Source organism: Cetorhinus maximus, chromosome 15, assembly GCF_964194155.1.
Source record: "Cetorhinus maximus chromosome 15, sCetMax3.hap1.1, whole genome shotgun sequence".
Taxonomy (NCBI): domain Eukaryota; kingdom Metazoa; phylum Chordata; class Chondrichthyes; order Lamniformes; family Cetorhinidae; genus Cetorhinus; species Cetorhinus maximus.
Genome location: NC_135893.1, coordinates 98,174,242 through 98,186,580, shown reverse-complemented (window position 1 = coordinate 98,186,580; position 12,339 = coordinate 98,174,242). Strand labels below are relative to the sequence as shown.

Genomic DNA, 12,339 nt, shown 5'->3' with positions numbered 1-12,339 from the left:
TGCATAGTGGAGAATTAATGGCAGAAACTGCCAGAAAACCAACACTGCAATCCACTTGTTGCACTCAGAGATAGCTTACCCCATTCTCAAGGGTAGCAGACAAGTCTTGTACTGCTGCTCAATATTTATAAAGATAATTGCAATATTGTTACACATGCAGTATTCTTACCAACCAAAAGGTAATTATATATGTATTTAAAAGGTACTATTTCCTGAGAATAGGGTACATTTGAATAATCAAAGTAGATAGAATTTGTATGATAATTAATAGCAGAAAAGATATGCATTTGACAACTGGAATATGAGAACATCTGTGGGTTTTTATTGGACTCAAAGAAAAATCACATCAAGAGAAGTCTCTTCTGTTGGCTGAAGTTTTATTTGCTAACATCTTGGCATGCATGTCTGGAGCAGTTCAGGTGCTGCCAAGGTTTTTGATCTAGTTCTTAGAATTTGTTGCTTTTTCTAAATATTGCTCACTCAATGCATGCTCCTGACATTTCAAAACCTATACAATGTTTTCCTTTGTGCAATTATCTTTAGTTATCACTAACATTGCTTATCAGCTTTTTAAACATCTAATTACCAATAAATATATAACAAAATAAGGATCACCATATGAAAGTTCAAAACAAAAGTCAAAGAAGCCAAGCATTTGGAAAAGAAAAACTGGAAAAGCTTAAACATTACAAAGGACAAAAAATCTCCAAGCTGGGAATTTGACATTTATCCAGCTACCCTACAGGTAATATCCATTGCAACCGAACTGAAAAGAGACGTACTTACTGAGTGCTTCAAAGCATCCTGCTCTGAATGAAGACTAAACACTGAAAGGTCCCCATTCAAGATCACATCAGCCAAAGAGTTCACCAATGGCCTATAGTGTATAATTAAAAACACCTAAGAGGAAAAAAAAGTTAAAATTAATGCTATTTCAATGTTTTAAAATAGTGCAATTGAAAACCTTGAGAGAATTATTAACAAGGGGACAAGGATCAGAAAGTGTTAATGAGTGATACTTGGGGCTGCCATTTAGCTCTTCATTTAAGTAATATTACACATATATTACATACACAAACACTTTTTAAAGTGCAATAAAAATCAACAGCAGACACTCAGTATTATCATGAAGGTAAAGCGGTGCATAATGGGATCTTAACTGTACAAAAAATATGGTTATTTAATAAGCTAAAGTACATTGCTTCTGTTGAGCATTACTTTTCAAAAACCAAAGGTATTGCTAGTAAAAATCCATCAAATTGCAATTATAGTCCCACTCATTAACCAATATGATCATATATTGTTGCCACATCAGCCAAAAAAATTGAAATTCAGGCGTAAAACTATTATTTGACACAGATCTGTAAACATAAAGTATTTGATTCATTTTTGTTTATTTCAAGTTTAATACATCATGTTTTCCACAAATCAAGAAATATTTAATTAATTACAAGATTGTATTTTGTTAGCACACAGTTTAAACTACAGATCCTATTGGTGTTATGATCCTTGTAGAGACTGATAACTTCTAAGAAAGAAATTCAAACTTCTAGCGAAAGGCTGGATGGATCAGAACAAGGTTTTAAGGCTTTTACTGTAACAAAAAAAAACTAAAAGCAACATTAATTAAATACTATTTCAATAGGCAATTTATACTCTGAACTACAGAAAAGATCCTCCATTTGACTTTTACAACAACCAAAAATCCCCCACCATAATTATACTTTACTCTGCACCTTAAGCGGACACTCATTCTCCAGCTATTCTCACCCCTTTTTCCCTTTTCAAGCCAGATAACTTCCACTCTCTGAACTGACTTTAAAGGCAAGAGATAAATTGGAGATCCCTCCCTCTAGCCAAAGTTAACAAATCTTCCAGCTTTGTTTAAACCCTCATGAACACGGTCTCTTCAATTCAAGAGCAAGCTCCCACCCGCATCCTACGTGGTGAACAATAGAGACTTGCTGCCTCTCTTCCTCTCGGAGTCTTACAAACTGACCGTGTCTGTGAGGTTCACTGATATTTTAGGAAAACTTGCAACCCGACCCTACAATGGCTTCCTATGGACTTTTCCCTTCCCAAAGCCCATCTCCATGAAATTTGAAACACGTGTGCCTTGTATCCAGGTAGGAATGCTAATTAGCTATCTCTAGACCCAACTTCATTCTATCTTGGAATTAAATGGACAGTTTATAGCGGGATCTCCAAACCTGGTCCTGGAGAGCCCCAATCCAGTAAGTCTTATAGGTCACCTGTTTCTCAAGACTGGGAACACCTATCAGTTATTGATCAATGAAGTAATCTGTTCAATTAAGAAAGCTCTTGCCCTTGACAGCTGAACTTACAGGTGTTCCCAATCAGATTTTGGTCCCAAATGATCTTTAAATTACTTAATTTAACAAATCATCTGCTTAATTGATTACAATGAAATTGATCCAAGTCTTAAATTGGTGATTTAATGGTGACCTATAAAACCTGCTGGACTGGGGCTCTCCAGGAGCAGGGTTGGAGATCCCTGGTTTATAGCATAACTGTTTATAAAATCTGACATTCCTAATACCTCTCTGGGACTTGGAGATCAACAGTCTAATGTCAGCACAGCTGTTTGGGTCATTGTTCACAGATGTCAATATCTTGCACCTCCTTCCCACCAAAGCAACCTGGTAAAACTGCCTTTAACTCTTAACAACCAAGCCACCCAGGCTTCTTGTCAGCAGAATTCAGAACAGGTCACACAACCCCTTCATTCATCCATTTTACCCTAGAGACAATCCCAAAACACAACAATCTTATAATCCTCATATTTGTAACAATAGACCAATAAAGGTTCAAATTCTTTGGATTGAAAGGAGTGCAAAATTAAACAAACTTTTCAAGCCTGTTTTATCCCCGAGCTGCTGTAACTTCAAACAGAGAAAGAGAAACAATTTTAGGCTTGGAGAACATGTTACTATTTGGGACAGGATTAAAATTCATGCCGGATAAATATATATGTACTTTCTACAGTGTGGTATACATAACCTTTCCTGTTAATTAACTGCATCATATTTGTCAACAAACTACAAAGCTTGCATTGATAAGAGCATTTTAGATGCAGGAAAACATCACATGGCACTTCACAGTAGCTTAAATCAGACAAGTGTAAAAACAGAGCCAAGGAGATATTAGCAGAGGCGACCGAAAGCTTGGTTTAATTCGTGGGTTTTAAAGAGGGTGGTGGAATGCTGTAAGATTTTTGGATTCGGGGCCACAGATACCCAAGACAGGCAGTTGGCTATTTGTAATCAATTTTAAGATAGTTTTAGGTTTATGAAGAAGCGACAGTTTAGGCATGATGTATTAACTAATTAGGCAGAAAAAGTATACAAGCGATAGTTGAGAGCGGTTTACTGATCCCAGAAGACGAACAGACAACTGGCACAGAGTGCGTGTTGATCTCAGTAGCTTGTGATAACAGCATTCTGCTCCCTAGTCAAAGTGTTAGGGAACTCTTCCCTATGTCTTCCTCCTCCTCTTCTTCCTCTCCCGTTTGAAAGCAGCGGCTGCCTGACAAGCACTGCCACCACCCCAGAACCCAGCCCCTGTCCCTGAGCACTTGTTAACATACCCTTTTTCTGAGGGCTAGTAGCTCACCTAGTGTCAATCTATTCAAACCCTTCTGACCAATGGGTACAGGACGGCTACCCAAAATGTTAGGGTGGTTACCTCCTCCCCTGTTCATCACCCTGCTCCAGGTGAGCCTTTTAGTTTAGATATTGTTGAGGTTCTTTCCTGGCCTTTTCTAAACACTTGCATAGATAAGGGGTTACACAAGAGGCCAACTTGGGAATGTCAACATGGCAGCCTGAACCAAGTGACCCCGCTGTTTCCAGGGGCTGTTTAGATGTTGGAGTGTTTAGAAATTGCCTTTCTAGAGAGAGAATCAATGTTGTTTAGCTAATCTCAAACGTTCTTTTACTATGCAGAAAATGCCAGTTTATTAAAAAGGTCCCAATTTCTTAGAGCCAGAAGAAACAACAAAGCAAAAGGCCTAGATAGCTGAAGGTACAGCTGCCAATGGTGAGGCAGGGTAGATGAAATGCAAAGCAGCCCAAAATCAGAGGAGTGAAGATTATAGGGGCTTACAGAGATGGGAATTGCAAGATCCTGCAGGGATTTAAACATGAGACAGAGGATGCCATATAAAAGTGGTTAAGTCCTGTTGCAACTATACAGGGCATTAGCGAGACCCCACTTAAGAGTGCTGCATTCAGTATTCCACCAGCAGCGGGCAGGGAACTCACCATCCGGGAAGACCACCTAGCTGCCTGCAGCTTACGCGGGGTGGGGGGTCTGTCCCTCGGCCCTGCGGGAAAAGGAGAGGGTGGATCCTGTGAGATGGTTCCCCGAACAGACTGTCAAAGTCATTTGGCAGAATGCCTCATCACCAGAACTTTCCAACAAGCACCAAGACGTAGCTTGGCTGGTGGTGAGAAAGGCCCTTCCCGTCAGATCCTTCCAACACGCCAGGATTCTCATCCCCTCTGCACGTTGCCCTCGAGGTGGCTGTGGTGGGGACGAGACCGTTGTTCACCTCCTTGTGGATTGTGCCTTTGCAAAGAAGGTCTGGAGAGAGATGCAGTGGTTTCTGTCGAGGTTCATCCCGAGCAGTTCTGTGACACAGGACTCTGTGCTCTACGGTCTGTTCCCAGGGACACACACCGAGACAAACATTAACTGCTGCTGGAGGATCATCAACTCGGTGAAAGACGCTCTTTGGTCTACCCGAAACTTGTTGGTCTTCCAGCGCAAAGAGCTGTCCCCAACCGAGTGTTGCAGACTGGCACATTGCAAAGTCCAGGACTACGTGCTGAGGGACGCACTAAAGTTTGGGGCAGCTGTGTCAAAGGAGCAATGGGGAAAGGTCGCTGTCTAAGACCTTTCTGCCACAGTGCACTGAGGGACTGGGAACTGTTGAGAGCCCCTCGGGCTGTACAGCTCAAAATGAATGTATGCAGTGAATACTAAGTGTATTATAAATGTATTGAAGCACCTCAGAGTGCAACATGATGTATGTTGATAACTCCAATCCCATTGTCTGATTGTCTGCACTGACCATATTGAAATGATTGTAATTTTCATTGACTGTATTGATGCACCTTGTGATACATGTGTAAAAGTTGGATCTGATTTTACTTATGTGATGGTGATTTTGAAATGGTTTGGAATGTTCTTCCAGATATTTTATGAATAAAGCATATTTTTCAAAAACAAAAAGGGCTGGGGCGTCCCTCGTATTCAGTAACTCTGTGCCCGTGTGGGGACCTGGAATCAGGAAGGGCGACCCGCGGAAGACACCTCCCTGTTCTTCACCCCTCCCCCCAACGGCACCCCATCTCTGGTACCCCATCCTGCCCCACTTACCTCTTCCCAGGAATGCAGCCTCAATCAAATGGTAAATGCCTAATTGCAATACTGGCAATGGCCACCACTCCTGGTGGCGCTGCTAGCACTGGAAAGCTGCTGGCCACCGATTGGCAGGCAGCTCCCTGGGACAGGATTTCCGCTCTGCTCAGGCTTAATGCAACATGAGACCCAACACTGTCCAGGTAAATACCAGATTGTCTTGAAATAGTGTTAGGGCTCCCAAAAAAGGTCAACACGGGGTTTCCTCCGGTTTTGCAGACAGTGGACGTAAACCCAGCTTTGAATATTAAATCCTGCCCATTGAGTGACTGGGAAATAGGAAGGCAGGAAGGATAGGTGGGAGAAAGAATTATGGGTAGAGAGGGTTTAAAAGAGCTACAGTTTCGAGTGTGGAGGATGGGAAGCCACCAGGAAAACGTTAGAATAGTCGGGGTGACAAAGGTGATTGCTTCTGTCTGTCCAGTGTTTAAATGGAGGAAATTGTGGCTCATCCAAGATTGAATATCAGAAGAGTTAAGAAATTCAACTGAGAGCCACCTGTTTTTCCACTGTAGGTCTGACAGTAGCCCTCTGAATTTCATGGTACAATCTGCTCTGCGAATTACACGGGACGTCACATTGGTTCGGGCAACAGGGAGTCCACCTGAAACAAGAGCAAGGCTCCTTACATGTGTCAATTAGGGTCCAATGCTTTTTGTAGGTTGAAAACAAAATTTAGGTCCAACTGGGTATAGCTCAAAAGCTGCACATGCTCTGCCCACTTGCACAGGGCATTGAGCAACCTAAACAGCGATCCTCAAAGAGGCTGCTCAAAAAACAAGCCCAACAAAATTTAAGTTTTTCTTTTTGTGAGCCCAGGAGAAGCAGGATTGCAGCTCCAATGTTCACAAAAAAAATTATAGTTCACTGCCTGTGCTTTTGAGGCCATCCCCAACCCCAGTATTACCCACCCTGCAGATCCCACAGAACCGCACTGGCCATGTCAGTTGAGCAGTCAGCGCATTTTATGGGCTTTTCAACCAATGATTAGCAGCAGTACACCATTTTTCACCCACAAGTTGCTGGTGACACTTGAATGAATGAAGTCCAGAGCATGTCTGCCTCAGGCTAGCACAGACCAGCTTTACTGACACTGTACTTTTTGGTTAAACTACGAGCCGCCATCTTTATGATTGCAGGCTCCATTCTTAGCCTTTCATCGTACATAAACATCCTTGGCCTCATTAAAGTTCCCAATTTCAATGGAGCACCCACAGACGTCACATTGGGTTGGGTGACAGGATGCCCACCTGAAACAGCAGCAAGGCTCCTTACATGTGTCAATTAGGGGCCAGTGCTTTTTGTAGGTTGAAAACAAAATTCAGGCACAACCGGGTGATGCTTAAAAGCTGCACATGCTCTGCCCACTTGTACAGGGCACTCCTCATTATACCTCAATACAGCCTTGGTTCAAACATGGACAAAAAAGGGCTGAATTCCTGAGGTGAAGCGAGAGTGACTGCCCTCGACATCAAGGCAGCATTTGACCAAGTGTGGCATCAAGGAGCCCTAGCAAAACTGGAGTCATTGGGAATCATGGGAAAAACTGTCCAGTGGTTGGAGTCATACCTAGCACAAAGGAAGATGGTTGTGGTTGTTGGAGGTCAGTCATCTCAGCTCCAGGACATCACCGCAGGAGTTCCTCACGGTAGTATCCTCAGCCCAACCATCTTCAGCTGCTTCATCAATGACCTTCCTTCCATCATAAGGTCAGAAGTGGGGATGTTCGCTGATGATTGCACAATGTTCAGCACCATCCGCGACTCCTCAGATACTGAAGCAGCCCATGTCCAAATTCAGCAGGACCTGGACATTATCCACGCTTGGGCTGACAAGTCGCAAATAACATTCATGCCACACAAGTGCCAGGCAATGACCATCTCAACAAGAGAGAATCCAACCATCGCCCCTTGGTGTTCAATGGCATTACCATCACTGAAACCCCCACTATCAACATCCTGGGGGTGACCATTGACCAGAAACTGAATTGGGCTAGCCATATAAATGTTGTGGCTTCAAGAGCAGGTCAGAGGCTAGGAATCAAGCGACGAGTAACCCACCTCCTGACTCCCCAAAGCCTGTCCACCATCTACAAGGCACAAGTCAGGAGTGTGATGGAATACCCTCCACTTGTCTGGATGAGTGCAGCTCCCACAACGCTCCAGAAACTTGACACCGTCCAGGACAAAGCAGCCCACTTGATTAGCATCACATCCACAATCACTCCCTCCACCACTGACGCACAATAGCAGCAGTGTGTACCATCTACAAGATGCACTGCAGAAATTCACCAAGTCTCCTTCGACAGCACCTTCCAAACCCACGACCACTACCATCTAGAAGGACAAGGGCAGCAGATAGATGGAAACACCACCACTTGGAAGTTCCCCGCCAAGTCACTTACCATCCTGACTTGGAAATATATCGCCGTTCCTTCACCGTCACTGGGTCAAAATCCTGGAGCTCCCTTCCTAACAGCACTCTGGGTGTACCTACACCACTTGGACTGCAGCGGTTCAACGCGGCAGCTCACCACCACCTTCTCAAGAGCAAGCAGAGATGGACAATAAATGCTGGCCCAGGCAGTGAAGCCCACATCCCATGAACGAATGAATGAATAAAAAAAAAGGTGACCTAAACAGTGATCTCTGCCCAAGCAGCTTTCAAGAAGCTGGGATCCCCCTCTCATGCCAAAAATTTATTTTTTCCTCCTTATTTTTGATCTCTCTACAAATATCCAGTCTATCCAAGGTTTGAATATTGCTCTGATGTCTGGAAAGGCTCCTTTAGAACCACACATACTTCCAGATGGGATGCAAGAAAATATTTACCATCTGATAGATGGCCTTGCTATCCAGCCTTTAATTTCCAACAATCTTTCTTGCAACGTTGTCTTTCTACCTTTTACTCATACTACTGTGGTCAGTGCTGTGCTTAACTTTCTAAACTTGTACTTTCATCCTACATACACTTCCAATTCCCTAAATCCCACTGTGTTCCAATGAATAGTCACTTCAAAATCTCAATCCCTCCAACTCATTCTTTTCCAAGAAATCAAGAATCATGGAGCTTCTCACCTTCCTCATTCTTTCCTTCCTCCTTTATTTTCTTGGTTTTTAAAACGTAAGGCTACTGTCACCTAGTCACCACTTCCTGTTTCACCCAACATGGAATATTGTGACTTAGTGTTGTTTCTCGAAAGGAGCCCTGCCCACTAAGTGTGGATGTTGGTCTGTGCAAGCCTGAGGCAAATTTGTTTTGGACTCCTTTTGAATGCCACAGGAAAGCTAAAGGGCAAAGCAGGCATTCTGCCACAGATCACTGGTTGGGAAGGGCATAAAATAGGCAGACTGTTATGCTTCACAAGTTTCACGTGGCTTTCCAACTACCAATTTCAAATTATTGTAAGTCACACACAGCGTGTATCCAAATTTCTAACATGCAGCAGACAGACTCCCATCCAGTGATGTGTTCATAATTATCACTCTAGTGTACGAGTTTCAACTTTGGTGGTCCTAAACTTTAGCCATTGCCCTTCACCTTGCCTTCTCAATAAAATAAAGCCGGCTGCCCGAATATATTTTAAAGACAATAAAACTTCAGAACTGTAACTAAAGTTGTATAGTAGAGTCCATTCCATCACTGGCAATCAAGTCACTAGTGGACAAGTAAAAGGAATTTAATATTAGATTGTAATAAAACAAATAGGCTAAAATGGACTAGTCAGCTGTTCCCCATCAGTAGTTGTATTTGTTAAAGAAACGCTGCACTCAATTGCATTGCCTGACCTCTACAATTGCATGCTAAAATCCCTCTGTGGCTAAGCCACTAAGCTTATCTTCAGATGTCAAGCCAGGCAACTGCACAAGAGGACAGTGATTAAGAAGTGGAGACTAAAAATAGGAACTGAGAATTTTTTTTCAGGATACAGCATTGTATTATACAAGTTCCTGGACACCCTGATGTTTGAGAGAATTGCTTGTATTTCCAGTAATATAAAACCTCAGATTCTAATACTTCTGTTTTAAAATACCGGACATAATCCAAAAAAAAAATTACGTTAACAAGCTTCCTCAATTGCTTTGTGGGTCTATGCATCTGTTATGTGCAGTTCATCCAAACAAAGCAGGAAATGTTTCAGGCTCAATCCCCATTCTATGTTGAAGTGACTTGGGACGTTTTACTAAGTTAAAGACAATACATGAATGCAAATTGTCTTGTTGAATCAATATCTTGGCTGGAAAGGAGGATGGACATTGCAGGCAGTAAAATTAACAAACATCCCAGCAAAAGGTGAGATGGGAAACCAACCAGGACCCCTGTTTCTGTTCACTATCTAGTTATCTCTCAGGAAATGCATTTGCGGCTAACTGGGAGGCTCATGTGTGACGTGCCTGCTGTTTGTTGGCCAGGTTCTTTCATGTGTTGGATGAATTTGGGTTTGGGTAAGGAACTCCAATGTTAACAGATGTTCTGGATGTACCTCTGAACAATTTTCATATGTTGGCTATTGTTATAACTGTCCTCTTGTGCAGTTGCCTGGCTTGACATCTGAAGATAAGCTTAGTGGCTTAGCCACAGAGGGATTTTAGCATGCAATTGTAGAGGTCAGGCAATGCAATTGAGTGCAGCATTTCTTTAACAAATACAACTACTGATGGGGAACAGCTGACTAGTCCATTTTAGCCTATTTGTTTTATTACAATCTAATATTGTTCATTGACCCCAGGGGTGAAGAAGCTCTTTTGGTGGAACTTTAGGTCATCCAGACTCTGCTGTCTTTGCATGCTCACATCAAATGCCATTTCACCCATCATCCCTCTGATGCTTGGCCTACACCGGCTCCCAGTTTAACAAACACCTCGATTTTAAAACTGGCATTCTTGTTTTTAAATCTCTCCATGGCCTAGCCCTTCCCTATCTCAATAATCTCCTCTAGCCCACAACACCAAGGCATCTGTACTCTTCTATTTCTGGCCTCTTGAGCATTTCTAATTGTAATTGCTCCACCATTGATGGCCAGGCTTTGAGCTTCCTAGTCCCCAAGCTCTCAAGTTCCCCCACTAAATCTCTCTACCCTCCTTTGAGACATTCCTTAAAACCCACCTCTTTGACCAAGCTTTTGATCATCTGCCCAAATATATCCATATTTGACTTGGTGTCATTTATTTTTAATAATGCTTTTGTGAAGTGTCTTGGGATCTTTTATTGCATTAAAAGATACTATATAATTATAAGTTTTGCTTTGAGATGCCACTAATCTGAAGGCTACTTCTAAAATTGCATAAAAATCTTAGTACAAAATTTCCCTATTTGAGGCAGGATGAAACACACTCTTATGACATCTGCTCCTAGATGTTTATCAGATGCATTGAGAAGCCATCACAACCAAACCTGAGTGAATGGACAGGTGCACAAGTACATGTGCAGTCTGGGTTATATTCCTCCAATGCCCTGATACATGCAAATTATCCTCTGCCTAATGAAATTTTCAAAATCTTTCTCAAAAGGATAAACAGGATTCCTCTATAGTTAATAATCACATTAATGGTTAATGGTTGTACTTTAAATACATGCATCGTGTATCTTGATATTAGCTGCTTCTCTGAGCTGGATAACGGAGATTCACAGCAAGCTACAAAAAAGGAAGGTGTGAATTTGCCAAATAGTAAGCTCCCGATCTCAGATGATCAGCGTGGAAAACCAGTTTGGTGGATTTCAGGTGCTTCTCAAAAAGCATAGAGGAAGATCCAGAGAATGAACCAAGTCACGGCAGCCTTGAGCACATGACAGCAACTGAGTACAAAAGGAGATGGTCCACCCTCTGGACAGGGGAAAAGTTTGTGGTATAGAACTAATTTTTTAGAAAAAATGGGGAGAAAACAACAGAAAAAGAGACACAAAATAAAAGCTATTAAACCAACCTTTCATTAATATTAAGGTTTTTTTTTTAAAATCACAATTTCACCTTTAAATATGGCACTGATTAAATTCAAATGAGGAAACTTATCTGGGTATTGTACTCAATTTCTCAAAACCTGTACTCAAGCATAAATGCAACAGTTGTCTTGCGTAGGGAGGGGACAGGGAGACTACATAAATAGAGGGACATCAACAATTATTAAATACAGCTTCCTTCCATTATCAAACAATCTCATTTGACAAATTTAAAGTTAACAGACCACAATAATTTATTTTAATTTTTCATCTGATTATTTATTGGCTAATCTAATTCTTGTAGTTTTGTTTGGTAACAAATGTTTAATACTTACAATCCTTCTTCAAAATCAACAGGCCATTAAAATTTCAAAATTGTTGATTTAAGGAGGTTATAAACCATGAAAACTTATTACGCGAAATTTTGCATACCTGTGAAAGGAGATATAATGACGCCTGATGGCTGATTTTTGGATGATCACCACACTGAGGAAATAAAGAACATTGTAAGTTAACACTTTGTTCCACAGATCATCAATTTATAAAAAGTTTGATTTAAAAATAAACATTTACCACAAATAGGGATATAAATCCTATACCCTAAAAATATATAATTTTCATTTCAATATCAGATGTGTCCTTTATCCAAAAACGCCTAAACTTATATTTCAATTCTATGACCTAATGCTGAAACTGCTTTGCAGGCATATACATCAATCATTTCCCATTTTTAACCAGCTAAAATAAATCTTGTAGTATGTTTACTACAACTATTCATCATATTATTTCAGTGGTATCTACAGTGACAATAATGGATTATTCCACTTCTAATTCAGGAGAATCATGATTTTTCAACTGGAAATTATGATTTCAAGTAGAAAACTGACTTTTCACTTGAAACCAAACTATTGATATCCTGATTACCTCTCAAAGGTTTCTAGAAAGCTCAAAACCCTA

At 41.3% G+C, this 12,339-nt stretch overlaps 1 protein-coding gene across 1 annotated transcript in view; it reads right to left on the bottom strand.

Moving 5' to 3' along the window:
* Nucleotides 1–12,339, bottom strand: part of clec16a (C-type lectin domain containing 16A) — a 287,366-nt gene that overhangs the window by 241,495 nt on the left and 33,532 nt on the right. Inside the window, exons 9-10 of the mRNA XM_078559039.1 lie at nt 11,815–11,868; nt 787–900 (exon numbers count right to left, since the gene is read on the bottom strand). Coding sequence (XP_078415165.1) covers nt 787–900; nt 11,815–11,868 — 168 coding nt within the window. The remainder of the gene's footprint in view (nt 1–786; nt 901–11,814; nt 11,869–12,339) is intronic.